General features: G+C 44.9%; 1 protein-coding gene across 1 annotated transcript; it reads left to right on the top strand.

Annotated features, from left to right (window-relative positions):
* Positions 1-1,481: 1,481 nt before the first annotated feature.
* On the top strand, positions 1,482-22,980 carry LOC129329622 (squalene synthase-like). The gene is made up of 8 exons (XM_054979119.1): positions 1,482-1,654; positions 6,987-7,084; positions 10,651-10,834; positions 12,776-12,904; positions 18,335-18,526; positions 19,975-20,151; positions 21,368-21,520; positions 22,700-22,980. The coding sequence occupies exons 1-8, from the start codon at positions 1,553-1,555 to the stop codon at positions 22,916-22,918; spliced, it is 1,254 nt and encodes a 417-aa protein (XP_054835094.1). The 5' UTR covers positions 1,482-1,552; the 3' UTR covers positions 22,919-22,980.
* The last annotated feature ends 3,670 nt before the right edge of the window (positions 22,981-26,650 follow it).

Here is a 26,650-nt window from a genome sequence, read left to right as displayed (position 1 = left end):
ATACTCTGTACCTATTCTTTTGCTTGGCATTCGTAACAACGCTACAGATCAGCTAAGATCAATGTATCTTGGAATGTGTACTCCATTTGTTGACAACCTTCAGTAAAGCCTTTTGAAATCAATGGACTTTTGTCTTATTGCAAGAGGTTGGCTAAGTTGCAACTTTTGGTAAGCCACAGCCTGACAGGTCTCATTTGTTAACAAACAAATGGAAACTTAAGTACCTAAGATCAGTCCAAAACAATTGGTTTGGATTTAGAAATTATAGAGGAGGAAGAATGAGGTAGAAGCCAACAGGAAAGAAAGGGCTAAAATACAAAAATGATGGGAGTGTAGCAAAAGCACCACAAAGTCCATGGAGCTGTTCCTGGCCATACAGCAATGAACTGACTTGATAATGACACTATATGTTCAAGTGTGACAAAAATGATTTTCTGCCGTTAATATACCACTGCAGCTCATGGTTTGGAGAAAGAGCATGTGCTTTCAAAGCAGGAGACTAACAGAGGTGGTTTGCCACAGCCTGCCTCTGCATAGCAACCCTGATCTTCCTTGGAGGTCTCCAACCAAGGCTGACCCTGCTTAACTTCTGAGATCTGATGAGATCAAGCTTGCCTGACCTATCTAGGTCAGGGCAGATGGGTCAATGGTCTGACTCAGACTTTGCTCCGTCTTCCAAGAACTCCAGGGGCAACTTTCATAGTTCTGTTCCTGTCATATCCTCATAACCAGGTTAAGGAGAGATTATACAGCTAGGCAAGGTCAGTGATTTGCACAGCTGAGTGGAGATTTGAACCCAACTCTTAGTCTGCAGCTCTTAAGCTCTACTCCGTGGGGGCTTTCTGGTTCATGAGAATGCAAAAAGTGTCCCTTGGCGTTCTTTCATTTTTGTACCCCTGAACTAAGATCAATGATTGGACTTAAGAGCTCAAGGGGTTTTCATCCTTCCAGAGCTATGAAACTACCAATTTTGGACAGAGACTAGTTCCAGGATACCATTTACAAAGGGGAGATCACAACCACCCACCAGTTCTTTAAAAAACCATCCACTTTGGGCTGGACTCTCAGTTTCAGCAGCAAAAAATGAATAAATGCCTACATCACAGAATTGTTCGATATATTTGGTGCCAAACTTTATACTATACTGCAGTTTCTCCCCATTTTTACTTTACTCCCTATTATGTCTATTCGCTGCAATGACGAGCCAATCAGAAGGGACTGAACCGTCAGCCCTGAGGCGGCCTGACTGGCTGCCGTCTTCCAGGTGCGAGCGCCGCGTAGCTCCTCAGCTTCCTAACAGTCTGGCAAACCAGGTGCGCGATGGAAGGACGAAGAAAAGAAACAGAAGGAAGAAAGGAGGGGAGATGCCTATAGGGTGGAGCAGCTCGGGGATAGGCGGGGGGGAATACCAGGGTGTGGAGTCCCCACGGAAAGCAATCACGATGTAAGGCGGTGGAGGAATGAGACGGGGAAGGGGAAGCGCCAGGTGTGTCTGCCCAGGAGAGCGCACGCATTGGATAGCCAGCCCATCGCCAGGTGAGACCGGCTGCTAATGGAGCTCTTGAAGACGTGGTTGGGCCATCCGAAGGAGCTCTACAAACTTACGAAGTTCAAGATGGGAGGCTACAAGGCAGTGATGCCCAAGGTGGACGAGGTGAGTGGTGCCTCTCCTTTAAGCCCAGGGGGAGGGGAGCTCCCACGGGAGGGTCGTGCTTGCCCCTAAAAGCACCTTAAAGATCAACTAGATATTGCTGAAAATGAGTTCATTGCCAAACAAGAATGGCCGTTCCTGTTACAACCACTGACAAAAAAGAAGAAAAAAAAGAAGGGAGGGAGGGAAAACCCACAGGAAACAAAATGCCAATATATAATTTCTCAGTATATTTCAAAGTGCAATGTGCTCAACTTTTCCTATTTCTTGCAATACAATAATTTAAACAGAATAATACAGATTACAGACAACAATCTTACAATAAGGTGCAAAGATATCCGGATTCACCAATAATTCAAACTCAATAAAGAAATGTCCTTGTTTCCTATGTAAATTTCTTTTTCCATTCGATCCCTCTGCTGGTAGACTCACACTGGTGGCATGTTCACAGTATCTCACGACATTAGATGTAAACAAAAGTCCATCGACATGCTGTCTCCCTGCACAAGATGTGAGCAGAAGCCCATCCGCACGCTGATCTGAAGCCAGCTATAGTCAGATTTCGCATCTGCTTCCTCAGTAACGTGCTCTAAGAGGAACTCAATTCATTTACTCATTGATACCGGATTCTTGTGGCAATTCATTCTCTCACGCACCGAATGCCTCCCTTCTTTTTTGTCAGAAAATGAGTTCATTTGCAGATTCGGAACAATGGACCTCCCAGGGATGAAACGGACATTGGATTTTTCTAGCACTGCAGATGCTTATTTCCTGCTGTTCGCACGCCTGCTGTATCAAGCTAAGAACAACATGTATTATTACAGGATTTCAGACTAGTGACCCCTTAGAGAGCAACAAGGTTTTTAGAGTGTAAATTTTGGAGAGCCAAAGTTCCCTTCTTTAGTTAAAGGAATTCTGAAGAAGGGAACTCTGGAAAGCTACACCCTGAAAGTTTTGTTGGTATCGAAGGTGCCACTGGATTACAGTCCTGGTGTTCTACTTTGGATCAACATGACTACCCACCTAAAACAATCAACGTGTATTATAGCTAGCTTCCTCACACTCTAATTTGCAATCCCCCTTCCTCCACTAGATTATAAAGACCTTTTTCCACGCAGTGTATCTGATGAAGGGAGCATAAACTCTCCAAAGCTCACAGCCAGACCTTAAAACCATAAACAGGGCATCAGCAGTCACAACTAATCCTCCCTCTGCCCCAAAAGCATAATAACGTTCCTCTCTCAAGGTCCATGATCCAAGGCTGGTGGAAGGGGACCAGTGAGGGGCCCTTCCTATGGCACGTGGCTTCAGACAGCTGGGCCACTGCTGTAGAAAAATCAATCCAGGGGATGGTAAAAAGAAGAGAGACACTTTGAGGACTTCTTGTTTTATACTTTCAGTTTGTGCCCATTTCTGCTAACGCTGTAAAGGAGCCTCAAAAGTGTCACAGCTTTATACCTGCTTGCTTCATATTCAGAGGCAAGAACCCCCTGAATGTTAGTGTGGAGAGGAAACATGTGGGGAAGACGTAGGCCTCTGTGCTCTATTGTTGGCCTCAGGGCCACTGGTGGCCACTGTGGCGCAGGATACCGAACTAGACGGACCACTGTTCTGATCCAGCAAGGCTTTTCACATTCTTAGGTCGTACCTGAGTGCCTTTCAGGTACTAACAGTTTGAAAGAGAAATTGTGGGTAACTTGTGAATCCTCGGGGCCGCTGGATTTTAATGTCTACTTTCTTCCATCAACTGTTGCATCTGGATACAGCAAGATTTTCTGGTTTCTGAAGAATGCAAAACTCAATTCCAAACAGACCGTAGGTGTGTAATGTCAGAGGGCACATCAGGGGGACATCTTCCTTTCTGCTCAGAGAAATGAACTGCTTGCCTTTCTCAAGACCCACATGAGAAGCTTTGTATAAAATACATACATTCAGAAAGTAATTCTGTGTGCGCTAGCTTTCTATGGGCAAGGAATTTCATTTTGTATAGAAGCACATTTTAAAAAGTCTTTGAGAGCTAGGCTTCGGAGTGTCTTTATATGGAAAGAAGAACCCCAAGATGTGCCACTCATTCTCTCTCTTCACCTAAATATCTTTCATGATGTACAGAACCTAGCATGTAACTCTTTAAGAGTTGGTAAATAGACTGAGAATTTTTAAAAAATCTAGACAATTTTTTAAAGTCGAAAAACTTCTCAGGAAAGAAGGAAGGGCAGAAATTGATTTGTGATGTTGCAGGCATTACCTAACTGGTCTTAGCTGCCAGTTGGCAGAACCAGTTTCCTTTGAGTTCAGTACTGAGAGAGGTTTCATCATCTATATGCAACAGAATGAGTGTGCTCCTCCAGCCACTTATCCTTTAGATGATGGATGATTTTATGTAAACTAAACTATATCCAGGCATAAATTCAAGATTGCTTCATGAAAATTAGTTACCCAATACACATCTGAACAACAGTAGCAAATAACAAAGATTATGAAAACAGGGTTTGTACCTGTGACAAATTTATTCAAGGTACACATAGCTGAGAGGTTAGTCAAGGCTACTTAGTGTTCTTGGGAGAATATGACCCTGTTATCTGAGTTCCAGAGGAGTTAGCCGTGTTAGTCTGTAGTAGCAAAATCAAAAAGAGTCCAGTAGCACCTTTAAGACTAACCAATTTTATTGCAGCATAAGCTTTCGAGAATCAAGTTCTCTTCGTCAGATCATGCATCTGACGAAGAGAACGTGATTCTCGAAAGCTTATGGTGCAGTAAAATTGGTTAGTCTTAAAGGTGCTACTGGACTCTTTTTGATTTTGTTATCTGAGTAACTCCCATTGAAATAGGAAGTTATTCCCTAGTAAGTGTGTTTAAGATTGCATTCTTCATTTAAGGGGAAAAAAACAAGGAGCAAAGGGATTGGAGGTTGGTAGTAGAAAAGGACCCTAGGAAACCTGAGCTAAAGATTATTTTGGAAACTTCAGTATAGTATAAAGTTTGGTCCCAAATATATCGAACAATTCTGTGATGTAGGCATTTATTCGTTTTTTGCTGCTGAAACTGAGAGTCCAGCCCAAAGTGGATGGTTTTTTAAAGAACTGGTGGGTGGTTGCGATCTCCCCTTTGTAAATGGTATCCTGGAACTAGTCTCTGTCCACAATTGGTAGTTTCATAGCTCTGGAAGGATGAAAACCCCTTGAGCTCTTAAGTCCAATCATTGATCTTAGTTCAGGGGTACAAAAATGAAAGAACGCCAAGGGACACTTTTTGCATTCTCATGAACCAGAAAGCCCCCACGGAGTAGAGCTTAAGAGCTGCAGACTAAGAGTTGGGTTCAAATCTCCACTCAGCTGTGCAAATCACTGACCTTGCCTAGCTGTATAATCTCTCCTTAACCTGGTTATGAGGATATGACAGGAACAGAACTATGAAAGTTGCCCCTGGAGTTCTTGGAAGACGGAGCAAAGTCTGAGTCAGACCATTGACCCATCTGCCCTGACCTAGATAGGTCAGGCAAGCTTGATCTCATCAGATCTCAGAAGTTAAGCAGGGTCAGCCTTGGTTGGAGACCTCCAAGGAAGATCAGGGTTGCTATGCAGAGGCAGGCTGTGGCAAACCACCTCTGTTAGTCTCCTGCTTTGAAAGCACATGCTCTTTCTCCAAACCATGAGCTGCAGTGGTATATTAACGGCAGAAAATCATTTTTGTCACACTTGAACATATAGTGTCATTATCAAGTCAGTTCATTGCTGTATGGCCAGGAACAGCTCCATGGACTTTGTGGTGCTTTTGCTACACTCCCATCATTTTTGTATTTTAGCCCTTTCTTTCCTGTTGGCTTCTACCTCATTCTTCCTCCTCTATAATTTCTAAATCCAAACCAATTGTTTTGGACTGATCTTAGGTACTTAAGTTTCCATTTGTTTGTTAACAAATGAGACCTGTCAGGCTGTGGCTTACCAAAAGTTGCAACTTAGCCAACCTCTTGCAATAAGACAAAAGTCCATTGATTTCAAAAGGCTTTACTGAAGGTTGTCAACAAATGGAGTACACATTCCAAGATACATTGATCTTAGCTGATCTGTAGCGTTGTTACGAATGCCAAGCAAAAGAATAGGTACCGAGTATGCAGTTTCCCTCAGGCCCCAACCTCCCCCTTAGTTCTCAAAACAAACGGCCTGAGGGTGAGAAAAGGAAAGCTTCTCAAGGAAGGGCAGGAAGATGAAGGCATGCAGACGATAACAGTCTCTCTCCCTCCTCCAGGCTCCCAGCAGCAGTCTCCCCACCTGCAAGAAGCACACTTAACATACTGACAAAGTTAAAATGGAGTCTCTTTGGCTTAAACACAATTAGAACCTGACATGGCCAGGAACAGCTCCATGGACTTTGTGGTGCTTTTGCTACACTGTGACATCTTTTCCACACTGTGACACTGAGAGATCTCTATCTTTTGGTGCTACTCCTCTGAAGATGCCAGCCACAGCTGCTGGCGAAACGTCAGGAACTACAATGCCAAGACCACGGCAATACAGCCCGGAAAACCCACAACAACCATTGGTGAAACTTGTTCCCAAATAAGCATGCATAAGATTGTACCTTGATCCTCTCCATGGGTGGCTCTAATTTATAGAATCATAGAATCATGGAGTTGGAAGGGATCTGTAGGGACATCTAGTCCAACCCCCTGCACAATGCAGAAAATTCACAACTACCTCCCCCAACTGCCCCAGTGCCCCCTGCTCCATGCCCAGAAGATGGCAAAACACCTCCCGGATCCCTAGCCAAAATGGCCTGTGGAAAATCACTACCTGAACCCAAGATGTCGATCGGCATTACCCTGGGCATGTAAGAAGGGCCACGACGAGAACCAAGCACTGATGCAACCCCTTCTGCCCTCCCCCTTACAGTCTGCCCAGGTTCACAGAATCAGCATTGCTGTCATATGGCCATCTAGCGGCAAGCAGAATTGAAGCAATGGGTATAGAAAGCATTTATTATAGTTCTAAGTTCCTAATTTTTAAAAAAACAACAGACCATGGTCATCCCTGTAGCCAATTTTTATTACTATTTAATACTAATACTATTTAATAGTAATAAAATAATCAGCTCGATTTCCAGGGTGTGAGCTGTAGCTGCCTCTAAGGTGTAATTGTCCTCGAATCCTGGGCGTGGGTCTTCCCCGAAGAGCTCGGAGCGCAGGGGGTTAAAGGGCTCCGCTGGGGGCGTCCTCTTCCCCTTTCCCGGGAGGCGCAGGGAGGGGCTGCTGGTTTGTTGGCTGCGGGGCTTGGAGCGAGTGGCGTCCCTAACGCCTGCCACGCTTCAGCCCCTCTCGCCGCCTGTGCTCTTCCTGCAGGAGTCGCTCAGCGCCAGCCTCCGCACCTGCTACAAGCATTTGAACCAGACCGGCCGCAGTGTCGCTGCCGTCGTCCGAGCGCTCGACGGAGAGTTGCGGTGAGTCGGGGCGCGGCGGGGGGGGGGGGGGATAGGGGTTAGCGGCTTTAAAAAAAAATAAGTTTGGTACCGAGAGGAAAGAGTCAATGAACCAGGGGGCGGGTTTCGGTTACTTCTGTTGCTCCGGTTAGTTGTGGTTCCCCAAGCTTCTAGGGACTCAGTGACTCCCCGTCTCCATACCGGGGATTATAATTTTTGGAAGATACGTTATTATTACTCACGTTATCAATACTCTGCGTATATGGCTCTGTCTCCCCTGAATTTTATTCCTGCAATAACCTTATGAGGTAGGCAAGACAATGAAAGTGACTGGGCCGTGGTCCTTCCATGAACTGTTACAGCTAAGGAGAGATTTAGAATAATAGAACTATAGAGTTGTAAGGGGACTTACAGGTCATCTAGTCTAACCCATTGCCCAATGCAGGAACAGCCTAACACATCCCCAACAAGTATTCCTCAAGTCACTCTTTGAAGATTGCCGATGCGGGGGGAAGCCACCACATCCCTAGGCAGCCGATCCCACTTCTGAATTACTCTTAGCGTAAAGAAGTGTTTCATAATGTGCAGCCCCGGTACCTTCCCTCCTGTCATTTAAACCCTTGTTCTGAGTCCTGTCCTCTCGTGCCAACAGGAACAGCTTCCTTCCCTCTTTTAAGGGACAGCCTTTTAAATACTTAAAGAGAGTGATCCTGTCTCCTCTCAGTCTCCTCCCCCTCAGTCTTTCCTCATAGGGCTTGTTCTCCTCTTCTCCAAACTGAACATTCCCAGGTCCTTTACTCTTTCCTTGTAGGGCTCGATCTTCAGGCGCCAGATCATCCAGGTTGCTCTCTTCTGTACCTCATTCTATTTGTCCACATTCTTTTAAAAACGAGGTCTCCAGAAATTCGCGCAACACTCCATGTGTGGCCTGACTAATGTGGTATATAGTAGGACAATGACAGCCTGTGATTTGAAAGTTATGCCTTTGTTAATACATCCAAAGATTGTGTTCGCCTTTTTTGCTCCTGCATTACACTGCACATAGCTTCTCATCCACTTGTTTCCCGATATCATGTTCATGCACACTGCTGCCCAAAAGTGTATCCCTCATCCAGTATGCATGCTTTGCGGTTTTGTTACCCAGGTGCACAATCCAGCATTTATCCATGCCAAATTGTATCTTATCAGATCTACCCATGCAGTGTGTTCAAGTCTCATTGAATTTGATCCCTATCTTCTGCTCCCAGTTTGGTGCCACCTTCAAATTTAGTGAGGAATCCCTTCACATCCTTGTCCAGATCATTTATAAAATATTTTAAAGCACTGAGCCCAGAACCAAGCCCTGTAGCACTCCACTGGACACCACCCTCCAATCAGATGTGATGCCATTGACAACTATTCTTTGGGTGCTGTTATTCAGCCAGTTCCCTATCCATCTAACCATCCTAGAGTCCAGTCCACCTTAGAGTCCAGTCCACAGTCCTCCAGTTTACCCATCAGAACAGCATGAGGAACCTTGTCAAAAGCTTTACTGAAATCCAGAGATGCTACATTAACACCATGTCCGCAATCTGGTAAGCCTGTGACTCCGTCATAGAAGGAGATGAGGTTGGTCTGCCAGGACCTGTTGGGAACAATCTGTGCTGACTTTCCCATATCACTATGTTGTCCGTCTGATGCTTGAATTTGTGTCTGATACTCTAACCACTACTATATGTCAGGTTCTGATTGTGTTTAAGTCAAAGAGACTCCATTTTAATCCTGTCAATATATTAAGTGTTTCTTTTGCAGGTGGCAAGCCTTCCCATGAAAGCTTACAGAGAGAAGAGGAATATTATGTCTACATATGTCTGCCTTTCCGACACCCTTGAGAAACTTTCACTTTCTCACCCTCAGGCCAATTGTTTTGAGAACTGAGGGGGAGGATGGGGCCTGCAGGGAACTGCTATTCTGTACCTCAGCTTTTGCCTGGCATTCGTAACAATTTTCAAGTTCAGCTAAGATCCGTGTATCTTGGAATGTGTACGCTAATGGTTGTTTATCTCCAGTCAAGCCTTTTGAAACCAAAGGACTTTTGTCTTATTGCAAGAGGCAGGCTGAGTTGCAACTTTTAGCAAGCCACAGTCTGACACTATACACCGTGGCTTTTCAGTCTGGGATCCACACAACTGTTTTTGTGTGGAACCTTTGCATATGTTCTTTCACATTGATAAAGCATCTTACACTGAATCAACTCATATATCCATTTAGTTCAGTAATTGTTCATTCTCTTTATAAACTTGGCCTATACCCCGCTTTTCTCAAAAATGTGATGGTAGATACAGACTGAAAAACAGAAGGGGAAAAAGGTGTGTGTGTGAGATCTGCTGTTGTAACTGAATTCCAAAGGCCACAGTGTTCCCAGAATTGCAAACGTTTTCAGCAGTCCTCTATCTGAACTTTGAATAGCAACGGTTGTTGTGGATTTTCCAGGCTATTTAGCCATGGTCTTGGCATTGTAGTTCCTGACGTTTCGCCAGCAGCTGTGGCTGGCATTTTCAGAGGTGTAGCACCAAAAGACAGAGATCTCTATGTGGTGACACTGAGAGATCTCTGTCTTTTGGTGCTATACCTCTGAAGATGCCAGCCACAGCTGCTGGCGAAACGTCAGGAACTGCAATGCCAAGACCACGTCTATACAGCCCGGAAAATCCACAACAGCCATCGTTCTCCGGCCGTGAAAGCCTTCGACAATATTTTGAATAGCAAGTTGCAGTGAGGGCCTGACATGATGTTTGCTCCCTGCTGCAAAGAGCTTCATGTACTGATTTCTGCAGAGAAAGCTGCATTAATGGTATAGGAAGCGACGAGGCCTGTGTTTTTTTTCTCCCTTAATCAGCTGGTACCCTGTCTGTAGTGTATTTATGCTTTCCCGTATGGCATATCAGAGCTTTCAGGATACGTAGCAACATTTAAAAACAATTTTTAAAACCCTTTTTGCATAGAACGCTAAAAGAGGGGAAGGGATGAAAACCAAAGATGATGATCAAATCCACTCCCTTGGGAGGGAATTCCAAAACAAAAGCGGTGTCTCCCCCCTCCCCCCCCGGAAGGCTCATGCTTGCTGGTCTTCACAGTTGGACCTACGAGAACCAGTATGGTAAAAGTATTGGACTAGGACCAGAGAGACCTGTATTCAAGTCCCTACCTGGCTATGAAGCTCAGTGGGTGACCTTGGGCCAGTACAGCTTACCTCACAGGGCTGTGAAGGCAGAATGGGGGAAGGGTGGGCCTGTGTATGCTGTTCTGAGCTCCTCCGAGGAAGAAAGTGAAAGAGTTATAGGTGAAGACATCTAAGCAGGGCCTCCCTTCATCATCTCTGCCACAGGAGAAGGAATTCCTTGAGGTATCCCAGACTGTGCTATTTAGGCCTTTGAAACTAACACCATCATGAGTGAACGCCAGTGTAGCACAGTCAGTATGCTAATGAACAGATTGTTCAGATGGTTTAGTTAAAAAATGTGGCAGTCTTCAAAAGGCCCAGCCCAAATAGTCTTCTCTTTACATAGGTGTTCGAGTATTAAGGCCTCCTTTTTCATTCCTCACAGCGATGCCATGTGCATCTTCTACTTGGTTCTCCGAGCTGTGGACACGGTCGAGGATGACATGACCATCAATCTGGAAACCAAGATCCCCATGTTACAGAACTTCCACTCCTACCTGTATCAGCCGGACTGGAAATTCATGGAGAGCAAGGAGCAGCACAGACAGGTGCTAGAGGACTTCCCAACGGTGAGCAAATGGCCTGTCCAGGTGTCTCATTTTTTGGCTCTTAAACCAGTGGAACATCCTTAACACATATTCAGAGAATGTCATCTAAGGTTGTTCTGTATTTATACTGTGGGTTTCTTGTCCATTGTGTTCCCACTGGTTTCGAGTTTGCACTTGGCTGGCCGTAGACGGTAACTTGATTGATTGACTTTGCATTCAATCCCGTTATTTGGGTTGGGCATTTGAGTAGACAGATATGGTTTAAATAATGGTTGAGTATTTTTCAAGCATTAGCCTGATTGGAAGAACAGAAAGAAACTTTAATTATCCGCATGTTTGATACTTCGGCTAATTATGAAAGTAAATTAATTGTGACATAAATTCCCTTTTTAAAATTGTATGGGTGGCCTGAGGCAGTGATCTGTGTCCCTGAGGATTGCTTGTGTCCTTCTTTGGAGATGCATGCCTACAAGAAACTTCTATGCTGCATAGTTTGTCACTGATTTCTTTTACTAAACAAATGACTCATGAATTAAATTTTTAAAGGAGGCCGATTGCCACCTGCCCTGGCCTGGACAACCCAGGTAAACCCGATCTCATCAGATCTCGGAGGCTAAGCAGGGTCAGCCTTTGTTAGTAATTGAATGGAAGACCTCCAACGAAGACCAGGGTTGCAGAGGGAGGCAATGGCAATCCATCTCTGTTAGTTTCTTGCCATGACAACCCCACCAGAGGTCGCTATAAATCAGCTATGACTTGAGGGCACTCTCCACCACCACCTGTAACCAAGACCAGGGTTGCAGAGGGAGGCAATGGCAAACTACCTCTGTTAGTCACCTTAAGTCAGCTATGTTTTGATGGTACTTACCACCACCACCAGATTGCCACCCAGGCAGCAAGAGCATTCTTGGTTTTGGGAACGTTAGATAACATCTGGATGTAGTCAGATAGTAGATGGCCAGTCAGGGACAAAAATAAATTTGTTACCAGTACTGTCTCTTTCAGAGGGCGGGAGGCAGAAGATGGGTTGGTACCACTTACTTGTAGATACTCCTTAGCGGCTGACTTTTATCACTGTGGATGGCTGACAAAACTCTGCTTTATTTATGTAGCCTGCTTTCCTCCCCAGTGTGGACTTAAAGCAAGCCATGTCTCCTTCTGCCATATTTATGCTTATTAAATCCTTTGAGGTAGACTAGGCTGCGAGAGAGTGACTGGGCCAAGGTTACCCAGTGAGCTTCCAAGCAGAGTGGGCCTTCGAATCTTCCTCTTCCAGATCCTCTTTTGATGTTCTAACCACCACATCACACTGGTTCTGAGAAAGGGAAGACGATTGGCAATGCTTCTGGAATGCGTTCAGGCTCTAAGGCAAGGGGTAGCCACCAAGAATGCCTGGCTAGCCTTTTTATTGGCACTTGGGTGTGCTTATGGTGATGTTGAGGGAACACTCTTAGTGCTACATCCCCCTGGGTCCTTTCGAAGGTGGCAATGTACCTTATTCTGCTATTCTGATTAGTCCTCCTGGAAAGGAAAAACTTGGATAGAGTGTCCTTTTCAAAAGCAACAGCCTCCATTTCTGAAAAGCACAGGAACAGGGCAAGAGCGACTGCTTGGCATTGCCCCATAGCCTAGCAGCATGTGTGGATTTGCATGTTTTTTGTTCCTGAAATTACTGCAGGATTATGTTACAAGTGTTTGGAAATGTTTGGCTTCCTGTATGTATATGTATATTCCTGTGCAGCGGGTTGTACTAGATGGCCCCTGGGCGTCCCTTCCAAACTCTACATTTCTATGTATTTATAAACTGCAGCGGTGCAAGAATGTTACCTGTAATGTTTCATGATTTCTTGGCTTTAATCAGTTTGGTTTGGGTAGTTGAGGGAGCCACTGGGATCAGTTCCCTTAAATGGTTACCTTCCTATTTACTGCATCTTTCTCTTATGTTTTCAATTTCTGGTTTAGATCTCCTTGGAGTTCCAGAACTTGGCCAAGGTCTATCAGGATGTGATTGTCGACATGTGCCGCAACGTGGGCCTTGGGATGGCTGAGTTTCTGGAAAAGAAAGAGGATTCCAAGAAGAATTGGAATACGGTGAGTGAACTGGGGTGAGTCCAGAGAGGCTGGAGATTGCCCCAGGAAATTTGCAGGCTCGTTGGAGTGTTGAAGTCCTGTAGTGCACAACTTACATAAAAGGGGCCAGTGATGATCAAAGGAAGTTGGCTATGCCAGCACATGACACAAATTTGACACGGAGTGAGTAAAATTTTATTTTCATATGGCAATGATAATCAGTACAATCGGGCTATATTTACTTTGACCTGTAAAAGTAAAAAGGTGCAATATACTTTCTATGGGCTGCAGTTGGAGGTACCAGGGTCAGGCCTGGCATCTGCCGAGGCTCCTATGCCCCATAAGATGCATCTGCCAGCCCCAGATCTTTACAATGGCCTAAAGTTCACCTCTGCCTACTCCTTGCCAGCATTGCTTGCCTTTGAGAGATAAGTTTGGCTGAGATGTTTGAAGCCAGTGATGCATGCATGCGCACACAAATAAATTATGGGTATTAGCTCACACATTGTCTCCTCCTGAAAACTGGCATCAGTACCGGAAAGGATACTTTGTGTGTTGACATTGATTACCATTGCCAAGTCACTCCCAAGGCTCTGGCAGAGGTGCTAGAGTTTGATTATGCTTGCTCCTGACCAGGGGCGGTGCAAGGATTTGTGGCACTTGCGGCTGGCTGGCTGGGTGCCCTCCCCGTGCGCGCACAAGCGTGACATCATCACGGAGTGCGTGCACTGCCGCCGGCCCAATAACTGCGGCGGGCGGCCTCCGAGCTCTCCCACTCGGTTGCCTGCGCTGCCGCAGATGCCTGCCCGTGGTGGCTGCGCCCGGCCAGTGACTTATGCTGGCGGCATCAGCGGGTGGGAGGCATAGGAGGCTGCTGCTTTTGTGGTGCATGCACCCGCCCCCACACCTCCTCCAGCACTCCCTCTGGCACCCCGCGCCTGAGGCCACCACCTACCTGGCCTCAATGGGCGCGCCGGCCCTGCTCCTGGCCTCTATCAGCCTTCTAGGGCAGTGGTCCACACAGAAATTTAATGCTAATGGATAGATATCTGAATGATCTTTTCTCAAGTTTGGAGCTGGACGGGCTGATCTGCTTTTCTTCTCCAGATATATTTTGATGGTAGTTGGGCTTTTGGAGTATCTCTTCTGGATGAAGCTTGATTGACCTGTCTGCTTGACGTCTACACCTGGAAAAGTTTTAGAACAAATCATCAGTCAGTCCTGGTGCATTTATAAATGATGCAGAGGAGTTAGCCGTGTTAGTATGTAGTAGCAAAATCAAAAAGAGTCCAGTAGCACCTTTAAGACTAACCAACTTTATTGTAGCATAAGCTTTCAAGAATCACAGTTCTCTTCTCTGCATCTGACGAAGAGAACTGTGATTCTCGAAAGCTTATGCTACAATAAAGTTGGTTACTCTTAAAGGTGCTACTGGACTCTTTTTGATTTTATAAATGATGGCTGTGATTACTAAGACAATTCGACCCAAAGCAAGAAACCTACTCAAACCGTGAAGAAAAAGCCGAAGCTCAAGGAGGTGAAACGGGTTAATTCAGACCCCTCTATACATATATCACTAGGATTGCTTAGTAATCCCAAGGAACGCCGAATGGAAACAGTGCTTTGCAGGACCCGCCCCCCAAAGAAAGTACTCCTGTCCACCGCCAATCTCCATTGTTCCCTATGAGGACCAACCTTCACATCAGATAATCACCCTAAGAAAAATGTAATTTAAATACACAAAACCATATGAAGCAAAGGACATCTTGCAACTAGAAGTAAACTGAAGCCCACCCACCCCCCATATAACCAAACTGATGCAAGGGGAACAACTTCCCACCAGAGAATCACACTAAGAAGAATTCCCCCTCCCCCGAAAGAGAAAAAAATTACTCTCAAACCAGTTTCCATTGTTCCCTATGGGGAAACCTAGGGGGGCTTTCTAGGTGGCTGGGGGTGGCATTTTGCAAGCAAAATGGACCTGGAATTGACGGGACCTGATGACTGCTCCCGGAGTAGACTGGATTGAGAGTGATATGGGCACCTTCTTTGCAAGCAAAATGCACCAAATCTGCAGGGGACCCTCAGTTTGGCTGAGATGTTTGAAGCCAGTGATGCATGCATGCACGCATAAATAAATTATGGGTATTAGCTCACACATTGTCTCCTCCTGAAAACTGGCATCAGTACCGGAAAGGATACTTTGTGTGCTGACATTGATTACCATTGCCAAGTCACTCCCAAGGCTCTGGCAGAGGTGCTAGAGTTTGATTATGCTTGCTCCTGGCCACTAGCAGCCTTCTAGGGCAGTGGTCCACACAGAAATTTAATGCTGATGGATAGATATCTGGAGGATCTTTTCTCAAGTTTGGAGCTGGACAGGCTGATCTGCTTTCCTTCTTCAGATATATTTTGATGGTAGTTGGGCCTTCGGAGTATCTCTTCTGGGTGAAGCTTGATTGACGTCTGCTTGACGTCTTCACCTGGAAAAGTTTTAGAACAAATCATCAGTCAGTCCTGGTGCATTTATAAATGATGGCTGTGATCACTAAGAGCCAGCATGGGTCTCATCTCTTAGAGAAGAGTGACAAGCGGAGTGCCTCAGGGACCTGTTCTGTTCAACATTTGTGTAAATGATTTGGATAAAGGAATAGAGAAAATGTTTTTTTAATTTGCACATTAGGAATATGCGCTTTGGGTTACAGATCTGTGATTTTTGGCATTCCTGACTCAGCCCCAGTATTGCTGAAGCGATTCTGGAATGCCGAAGCAAAGCTTACTGATCGCTTCTTTAAGCTTCGAGTAGTATGTTCCTTAGTAATCCTAAGGAACGCCGAATGGAAACAGTGTTTTGCAGGGCCCACCCCCCAATGAAAGTGCCCCTATCTACCGCCAAACTCCATTCTTCCCTATGAGGACCATCAGATAATCACTCTAAGAAAAATGTAATTTAAAATACACAAAACCATATGAAGCAAAGGACACTCTTGCAACTAGAAGTAAACTGAAGCCCGCCCCCCATATAACCAAACTGATGCAAGGGGAACAACTTCACACCAGAGAATCACATTAAGAAGAATTCCCCCTCCCCCGAAAGAGAAAAAAAATATTCTCAAACCAGTTTCCATTGTTCCCTATGGGGAAACCTAGGGGGGCTTTCTAGGTGGCTGGGGGTGGCATTTTGCAAGCAAAATGGACCTGGAATTGACGGGACCTGATGACTGCTCCTGGAGTAGACTGGATTGAGAGTGATATGGGCACCTTCTTTGAGGGGCCGTAACATGACCCCCATGAATTCCAATCTTTCTGAAACTTGGGTGGTCATGAGAGGAGGGTTAGGAGAGGGTCCCCTGCAGATTTGGTGTATTTTGCTTGCAAAATGCTACCCCAGCCACCTAGAAAGCCCCACTAGCAGCAGAAGCTGTCAGGTCTGTTGCCCACAGTCCCTCCATCTTCCCTTCATTTGCAATCACCCTGTGTGTGTGTGTAGTTTTTCACACAAGCCATCCAGCTCCTGGGAAGACAGCACACTTATCTCGGATGGCTCGCCACAGAGGCCTTGAGACGGTTCCTTCCTATTCTCCCACTGACTATGCCCAGCTGGTTGGGCACTGGGAGTGGGTGGGGGGGTTCACAGGGAGGGACTGGAACTTTGTAGCAAACATTCCATACGTCATTCTCAGCAAGAGTTCTGTGTACAGCCAGATGCTTTTAATTGCTTCTGTGTAACCTATGGACATATATACGTTTTAGTTATGATTTCTCAATAAAAAACCTTGACTCAAGAGAGCTTGGATTTCTTGCTGCAGGGGGTGAGTCAGCTTCAATGTATCCTGTTTTCCATAGACTGACAGAAGCACTGGGATTATTAGGGAAGAAAATGCACCCCCCAGACCCCCAGACAGCTGGGAGTGGCGTTTTCCATTGGAAACAATGGCCAAATCTTCCCTAATAATCCTGAAGCAGTTTAAATACTCAAACCCAATTGGGGGTTTCCCAAATTATTTCCCAGCTTTGGATAAACCTGAAGCAGGAAAACCAAATCTTTTGGGGGTGCACACCCCTATTGCAAATGATATTAAATTGGGAGGGGTAGCAAATACAGTCGAAGACAGATTCAGGATACAGGATGATCTTGACAGGCTGGAGAACTGGGCTAAAACAAATAAAATGAATTTCAACAGAGATAAATGTAAAGTTCTGCATTTAGGCAGGAAAAATCAAATGCATAATTATAGGAGGAGGAAGACTTGTCTTGGCAGTAGTATGTCTGAAAAGGATCTAGGGATCTTAGTAGACCATACACTAAGTAGACCATACACTGAACATGAGTCAGCAGTGTGATGTGGTGGTTAAAAAGGCAAATGAAGTATAGTGTCCAGATCACACGAAGTGATGGTATTGCTCCACTCTGCTCTTGTTAGACCTCACCTAGAGTACTGTGTTCAGTTTGGGCATCACAATTTCAGAAGGATATAGACAAGCTGGAACATGTCCAGAGGAGGGCAACGAATATGGTGAGGAGTGAGAGGTCTGAAGACCAAGTCCTAGGGAAAGGTTGAAGGGGCTTGGTATGTTTAGCCTGAAGAGGAGACAACCAAAATATAATAACCATCTTCAAGTATTTGAAGGACTGTCATATAGAGTATGACACAGAGTTGTTTTCCATTGCCCCAGAAGGTTGGACCAGAACCAACAGGTTGAAATTAAATCAAAAGTTTTCCAGTGAAGCATTAGGAAGAACTTCCTGACAGTTAGAGCGGACCCTCAGTGGAACAGGCTTCCTCAGGAGGTGGTGGGCTCTCCTTCTTTGGAGGTTTTTAAGCAGAGGCTAGATGGCCATCTGACAGCAATGCTGATTCTGTGAACCTAGGCAGATCATGAGAGGGAGGGCAGGAAGGATTACATCATTGCTTAGTTCTCGTGGTCCCTTCTTACATGCTCAGGGTAATGCCAATCACAACTTTTGGGTCAGGAAGCAATATTCCCCATTCCAGTTTGTCTGGGGATCCTAGTAGTGTTTTGCTGTCTTCCGGGCAGGGAGCAGGGAGCACTGGGTGTGGATGGGGAGGAGGTAGTTGTGAATTTACAGCATTGTGTTGGGGGTTTGACTAGATGACCCTGGAGGTACCTTTCAAGCCTATGAAAGAAAAAAAAAGAGCAAGGTGCTTGTTTGTAAAAGCATAGGATGGATCAACAGAGTGAAGTCATGTATGAAATAGCCCCTGCAGATCAAATACAAGAGTTTCCACCCCGTTGTTTTTCAGTGGAAGTCATTGATGCCCACAACTGTAGGGCTGGTTAGCATATGAACCTCTGCCTGCACGCATCGTTTCTTTAGCCTTCATGACAATATTTATGGGAGGGAGATGGCAAGTCTCACCCAAATGCTTTTTGTGATAAAGGGGATTTTAAAACGATTCAGACTGAAACTTTTTGGACCATCCATAGTATTGCCATTATGTTGCTCGCCCGATTGGGATTGGCCTCTCACGGCTCTTCTCTGCATCTGAGCTGGAGGAGCCCATCGCTGGACGCGACATGGAGTTCGCCATCTCCGTGGCCTTCTTCCTGCAGAAAACCAACATGATTCGAGATTACCTGGAGGACCAAGTTGAAGGCAGAGAATTTTGGTCCAGTGAGGTAAAAGGAGTAGTGGTGAGCGGTAGAGGCTGGTTATTTTGAGAAGCGGTTGATGTTAAATGCTGCTGGTTCTATTAAAGAAAAAACATTTTGGGGGGTGGTAAAAATTTCAACAAGTTCAAGTTACTGTAGAAGTCTTTGGAGCATTTACACCGTGGGTATTCTGAATGCAATGAGCATGCCCAGCCCTCAGGCTGCATTTTTTTTTTGAGAAGTGGGATTTTTTTTTAAATTAACAAATTTTGAGATTCTCCCAATTAAACAGAAACCCTACCTTATAGCCTAGGAAACTTAAAAATAGAGAGGCAGAGAGATTTTTGACTTCTTTATTTATATTTATTATTCATGTATTCAAATACATATACAGAATCTTTCCTTTTGGCTGAAGGCGGCTTACTAATAATAATCAAAACATTGCAGATTAAAATCAAAGAACCCTCCCTCTCCCATTAAAAGATCCCTGCTGTCCATACCCCCTCGGAAACCCTGGCCAACAAGCAAGCCTTGCAGTGCCCCAAAAGATCTCTGACGAGAGGCCTTCTCTCACCTCTTCAGGGAGCCCATTTCATACTGTGGGAGCCATGATGGAAAAGGCCCAGGTACTGGTTGATACCCAGCCGGCCACAGCGAATGAGGTCCAGCCAGCAGGTGGCAGCCTAATGACTGGCATATGGGAGGAGACAGCCTTGCAGATATGTGGGTCCCCGACCATGAAGGGCTTTGAAAGGTCATATCCAGCATCTGGAGTTGAATTAGAAGCCAGGGTAGCTGTCTCAAAATGAGCATGATGTGTTCCCGTCCTCTAGATCGTGACCAACAATTGGGCAGCTGCCTTATGGACCAGCTGCAGTTTCTGGGTTGTCTTCAAGGGCAACCCAGTCAAGAGTGTGTCCCAGTAGTCAGCCGTAAGATTTCAAAGGCATGAATCAGCATGGCCAGATTAGTTGCGTCTTAAATGAGAGAACTGGCAAACCAGATACAGGTGCTAAATGGCGCTCCTAGCCACTATACCAGTCTGGCCTGCTTTTTGAACAGCAAGGCTGGGTCCATGAGCACCCCTGAGCGTCCAGCCTGCTCTGCAAAAGACAGTTGTGCTCTATCCCAGAAAAGTGGATCCAGTATCTCTAGAACATCAGCCTTCCTGACCAGCCTCGCCTTTGTTTTCTGCACAGTAACAGGGAGTCTTTGTGGACATCTTGATTCCTGCTCCAGTATACACCTTTTGGGCCTTGCTCTGCTTGCCAAACATTATGAGCAACAATACTCTTTTTCCAGTCCAAGATAACATAGCTGGATTGGCAGCAGATTTTCAAAAGCCTGTTTAACTTTTTTGTCAATTGTTATTTTTGTCATTTTGTAGAGAGATGGTGAATAAGTTGCAGGGGTGAGGTTTGGCATAGAACTATGTAACAGCCCTCAAAACAATGCTTACCTTCTGGTGTTCCCAGGTTTGGAGCAAGTATGTGAATAAGCTGTCTGATCTGGCCAAGCCAGAGAACATCGACAAGGCCGTCCAGTGCATGAACGAACTCATCACCAACACGCTCCATCACGTTCCCGATGTCTTGATCTACTTATCCCAGCTGAAAAACCAAAGTGTATTCAATTTCTGTGCTATTCCGCAGGTAGGTTGGATGGTCTGGTGGGCTGTTGTTTTGCTGGGCTTAAGAGCATCCAGTGTAAAACATTATTCCAATTCCTACTACAGAAACATTGGAGGGAGGGTAGAAAATGGCCAGACACCTTCCATCATGTCTGGATCCCGTTCCGAGAAAGAACCTCCTCCCACCATCCAACTGTTACTGATGGAATGGGATTGGTGTGTGGCAAGGGGGGCCAGCCCGGAATGCCTCTGTGCCGAAATCCAACTCCAGCTGAGCATCTTCTTCTTGGGCAGCATTTCTATTGAATTGCCATAAATGTTGTCTTGTTATCTTCTGATACTCTAGAGCCTCTTTGGGAGCTAGTTTTTGGCAAAGAAAGAGAGATAATAATAAATACAGGTTAATATATTTAAAACAATTAATGGGTTCTGTCCTTTGGCCCTGTTCAAGCATGACCAAGGAAGAGCACCCAAAGTTGGCCTCAGTAGACTGTGGCCCTTATCCATTCTGAAACCATAGGAATGGGCTTCAATCTAAGGAGCAATTGCTAGTTGTTGTTTTTTGCTTGCATTTGTCTTCCCTGTACCAGTTTGCTAGGCTGTGTGGGCTGAATATGTTACCCTGAGTTGAACTGCACAAATATAGAAACTGGGCCCTGTTTTTCCATCCTTGAGGTTTCTAAGTGAGTTTTTATAAATGTGTATGTGCTAATGAAACCTCAGCACCTCTTTGGCTAGGATCAGGTTTAGGGCTAGTGCACCCAGATGCTTTGTTTCATTTCCATGATTTCCAAACTGAGACCCAGTTTGGTGTAGTGGTTAAGAGCGTGGACTCTAATCTGGAGAACTGGGTTTGATTCCTCACTCCTCCACTTGAAGCCAGCTGGGTGACCTTGGGTCAGTCACAGCTTCTAGTTCTCTCAGCCCCACCCACCTCACAGGTTGTTTTGTTGTGGGGATAATAATGACATACTTTGTAAAGCACTCTGAGTGGGTGTTAAGTCATCCTGAAGGGCAGTATATAAATTGAATGTTACTATTGTTGTTATATTATTATTATTAAAAGTGGAGTATGTGGTGCACAATAATCTTTCGTAAATGAATGCGGATGTGGAATTCTGTTCTCCCTCGGCTCACAGTTTTGGGCTTCTTATTGCTTGGAATATTCATGTCCCTGATTTGACTCTCCTCTGTTGTTGCCCTCACTTGTGTTGATGCCTTTCCTCCTTCCACCGCAGGTGATGGCCATCGCCACTTTGGCTGCCTGCTACAACAACAAGCAGGTCTTCAGGGGCACAGTGAAGATCCGGAAGGGACAAGCTGTCACCCTGATGATGGATGCCACTAACATAGACGCTGTCAAAGCCATCATGTACCAGTATGTGGAAGAGGTAAGTTGGGCAGCAAGAGTGCAATCTTTATTTAGGATTTCGTCCTGGAGGTTCTGCTGCCAGAAGTGCTCAGGGATGCTAACAGTAGTATTAAAACACCGAAAAGTATAAAATACCTTACTAAAATCAAAACAATTCAGCTCAGGGCCAAGCTACACATGACGAATGACACTTGAACAGCAAGTGGATTGAGTGGAGGGCAAGTGAACAGGGAGAAATACACTTGCCGTTCAAGTGTCATTCGTCATGTGTAGCTTGGCCCTCAGTAAATCAGTAAATGCAGCAATAAACAATTCCAAGGCAATACAATCATTGCAAGCAGCAGAATCGGGGGGAAATCTCCTGCTGGCTGAAAAAACAGTAGCTAGCAGGGTGCACTATGTTCCAAGAACTGCAACATACTCTCCAGGAAAAAGAAAGGCATTCACATATTTGTAAGACAGAGAGCCAAGCTACAAATGGTGAGGACTACACCTGAAGGGAGTGACAATTTTAGCTGGGAAGCTGAGTTTTAAAAGAAATCAGAGGGCTTTGTCAATTTCCCCTCTCTGCAGAGGGAGTACTCCTCAGGGAGTTTGTTAATTTCACCAGTTAGAAAGGGGAGGTGAAACTGACAGAGCCTTCCCCAGGCAAAGAAGAAATTAACAAACACTCTGAGGAGGGATCTCCCCTCCTCTGTAGAGAGAGGAAATTGACAAAGCCTTCCAATTTCTTTTAAAACTCAGCTTCCTGGCTGACATTGGGACTCCCTTCATGTGCAGTCCTAGTGTAATTCGTCATTTGTAGCTTGGCTCTGAGGGCATGAGATGAGGCCATGAGTTCCAAAGCCCCTTGACCTGCTTTTTCCTTGGGGAATGCTGGTTGATTGAAGATGTTCTTCACTAACTTTTAATTGTTCCTGGCAGAGGATGGGGCCAGTTATCGGTCCCATCAACAGGCACTGATGCTAGCACTGCCAACAGCTGTTCCCTTTTTATTAATGCAATTCTGATAGCCCTCTTGAATCTCTTAACAGGCAGCAATGCAAATCGGAGGATAAATAGCAGTGGCTGCTTATTCCATCTGTAACCCTAAATAAATACCATATCCTAGCATCAAAGTGCCATATTTGCAGAGGTGGCCATGGGTCTCTGGACTGATCAAGGTCTTTTTACCAACCATAAATTCTTTTCTTATTAGATCTACCAGAAGATCCCAAGCACTGACCCTTCTTCCAGCAGAACTCAACAGATCATCGCCTCCATCCGATCCATGAGTGTACCCAGCAGTGCCCTCTCCCGGATCCATTACTCCCCTATCTATTTGTCCTGCGTTATGCTCTTAGCTGCCTTGAGCTGGCAGTATCTGAGCACCGTCTCAAAAGCAACTGAGGAATTCGTGCACACGAGCGAGAACTGAGTACAGAGCTCCGTGGATGTGTCGCTTTCTGGGAATTTCCCCCGTTTCTCCTTCTCCCCCTCTTTGTGTGTGTGTGTGTGTGTGTGTGTGTGTGTGTGTGTTGGGGAACTGTTGGATTCCCAGGACTGCAGGGAGCAGGACTCAGACTTTAATCGCAAGCCAGTTGGGACTGGATGTTTTAGCCTAGAAACCCCTTCTGGATTTTGAAGGATCTAACAGATAGCTGCTTCCAAACTCGGACCTAATTTCCCTTTTGAATGAACTGGTTACAAACAAGTCTGTTTTGAGTCTTACTTTATACTTTTTTTCTTTACTGCAAACTGTTTTGATCTACATTTTGGACATGCTGCTTTTTAACTTGGAAGTTAAAGATGCATCTTTGTTGCTTGTGACTTTTGACAGTAAAAGAAATGTGCAAGATAAGCCACCACTCTTCATTGTGTTTAATTTGGTTGTTGTATAAATGGAGTTGGCATGATTTAAACGTAGCTTTTTTTTCTCGTTAGGTGGCCGTTGATGTGTTGATTCCAACAGGGGAGATACTGTATGTACTTTGTATTTTTACTTGACTTAATTAAGAGCATGGGATGGGGAGGGGGGTGGAGACCATGGGATTAGTTAGGGATAGTTTTAGTACCTTTGCATCAAACCTAACCTTATAGTAGCAAACCTTAATCTAGTTAAACATCTGAATTGTAATATACTAATGGACTTGGTGTGTATATGGAGGGAAATATTTAACTAGCATCGGTGGCAGGCTGGGGGGACCTTGTGGGAGACATTTAGTGCAGGTGCGAGAGAAGGGCCTAAAAGGGGAGCCAAACCTGGCCAGAAACCACACTGTAGTTCATACATTGGTTTCCAATCCCCACCTGAGTATTTTGCTCTTAACACCTTTATCCCTCAATCTATGGTAAGATTGATCCAAATAAGTCTCTTCATCCATAAAATGGCTTTCATCTGTCAAGCTGAGATTAGTCACAGCCCTTAGTGTGTTATAGTGGTTAGTGTCCCGTCTAGGATCTGGACAACCCAGTTTCGATTCCCCACTCTGCCATGGAAGCTTACTGGGTGACTTTGGTCCAGTGACAAACTCTCAACTACTTCACATGGTTATTGTGGGGGTAAAATAGAGAAGACACTTCTGTAAGCCACCTTGTACCCCCATTGGGGAGAAAGGTGGAGGTACAAACTAAGTAAACAAATAAGTGGTAGTGTTAGAGGCAGTTGGGCCAGAAGACCTCTTTGAGTAGATTATGTTAAGTAGCCAGTTGGCCTGATGCTGTATAAGGGTCAGATAGATTGTGATAGCAGAGGATATGTACATAGCTCTTTGTTTTGTGTAGTAGTAAAAACTAATCTGTGCTTCTCCATTACATGAATTGGGTGAGATTTCTAAATCTTTCCTCACATGCTGTTTTCCTGACTTTACTTCAATGGCTGTTGCTTGGCAGCCACAACAGTATTTAGCAGCCTGCAGGCCTTGGTTTTTTTCAATAAGAGGCAGAGCGAGTGGCAGGGATCTGACTAGGGTTACCAGGTCCCCCTATCATCCCAGCGGGAGGCAGGGTACCTGGTGCATGAGGCGGGGTACCTTTCTGACCTTCCCATGATCCCCTTTATGTGAACCCCCACAATGATGTCACTTCCAGGAATTGATGTCATGATGCAGATGCAGGGACGCACACACACTTCTCCACAGGTCCGAGTTTGGCCTCAAACAGACCAGAACCAGCCCGTGGTGGCAAAGCATAGGAGTGCTCTCTGGGTGGCGCAGTGACGTTACTCCTGGGAATGATGTTATCATGCCACCCTCTAGAATGTGCCCAGGAGACCCAATGCTGCACCTTCCCCACCACCAGCTAGGTGAGGGGGGGGCGGGCAGAGGGTGAAAGCAGGGGATCCTCCGCTCCCACCAGGGGAATGGGATCCCCACACCCAGCAAGCAGCCAGGCTCACCCAGGCCTGGCTGCTTGCTACTGTTCAACAACAGCAATTCCAGAAAACCCAGTGTGGTATTGTGTTTACAGAGTTTCAGAATAGAATCAGGAGATTCTGCTGTGATTTTGGGGCAGTCATATGTTTTCAGCCTAACGTCCCTAATAGGGGAACTTTTGTGATAGTACTCTGCTGCCAATTACTCACTTTTATTTCAAGACACCAAACACAGTGATTACAAAAGAAAAATGGGTTTATTGTTTATAGAATAAGCCCATGACACATGTTGCCTTTTCAAGGCTGAAATGTGTAAGGACCAGTTACATTAGAGAGCTTTATATGCCTTCAGCACTGACAGTTTACAGAATAATTGCTGTTTGTTTACAGAATAAAAGATCAAACGGTTAGTATAAACACCCTGTCAGAATGATGCAAAATGATGCGTTTCCCTGAATGCATGATATCTGACAAGCTTGAGTGACAAGTGAATTATACAAACATTGGAAAAGCTGGAGCCATATATCTGATATACTCTTGGGAAGAAATTGTACTCAAGGTCAAATCTTATTTAATAACCAAAACAAGAAAATGTTTATACTTTGCTCAGCGACCCTTCTCACCTACCCGAGACCTAGAAGAGACCTGTAGGTTATTTCACCAGGAAGAATTGTAACACTAGAGCAAGGCTACTGTAATATTTGTGTGATTTTAGCTTGGATGTATGCTCACAACAAGATTTTATAGTAGGGGGTCTAAAAATCCTTTAACAGGTTTCCCCCGCCCTTTGAGCATCATTTAATTTCAAAAGCACAAAAGTCATTACTGTGATTCTGTGGAACCAACAGAGATACTTGGAAACATCTCTGTAATTCTCTGCACAGCATAGATGAACAACGGATGAAACACCAAAACCCCAGAACCCAAAAGAAATTATCCCAAGTCGGCTTTTCTCCATTGTCAAAACATGCAGTTGAAATCATGTCTTTGATCTAATTTTTCACTAACTCACACAAGCATTCAGATCCAACAATAGCATAGACACCCCCCTTTGCAGCAAGAATAGAATATAAAGCAAAATGGTTCTACGTTACATTGTCTCACCTGAAATTGTTCAAAGGATATGGCTGCTAGTGCTATAGCTGAATCTTTAGTCACACATTTTAAACCCAGCATGGAGTCTTAATATAGCTGTTTCCCAACAATTTAGTTGTTTTTGCACAGGGAATAAAAAGCCACAGGCCAAAGTCAGTCCATATATTTTTGTCCATATTAAAACTGGCAGATCTGCATCCTCTCAGGCCAACCTATAGTGCAGAGGCAACAATTATGGCAACTCAGGAGCTAGCTGACTAGGTGAATATAGCCAGGCCAGGTATTAGTGTCTTAATAATGCTGTCACTATAACTGTACACCGTTGAGTAGCTCATCCTGCATCCAAGGCAGTATATCTGAGACATCTACCTGAAAACAAAAGCGATGACTAAAACCCAAATCCTTTTAGGGAATTGCACAAATTTTCTACCAGAAAAGGTACACAGTCATGTAGGTTGTCTGAATGTACAGTGACAACTATATACCTGATGTACTTGGCTATGACCTGGCTGGTATAATCAGTGTCCAATGCAAACCAATTTTATAATACCATTAGTCCAATTTAAAGAAAATTGCTCAAATGACAAAACTTTCAGAGCTGAGGCTGCATTAATATGATGATCTTCAAATACGGCTTTAAAAGGTCTAAAATTTGCTCAGCATTTTGGTAGTGTCAGTACAAAGGACAAAGAGAACACAAGC

Source organism: Eublepharis macularius, chromosome 1 (assembly GCF_028583425.1).
Source record: "Eublepharis macularius isolate TG4126 chromosome 1, MPM_Emac_v1.0, whole genome shotgun sequence".
Lineage (NCBI taxonomy): Eukaryota > Metazoa > Chordata > Lepidosauria > Squamata > Eublepharidae > Eublepharis > Eublepharis macularius.
The sequence above is the reverse complement of the archived record's forward strand: the minus strand, read 5'-3'. Positions and strand labels throughout refer to the sequence as shown.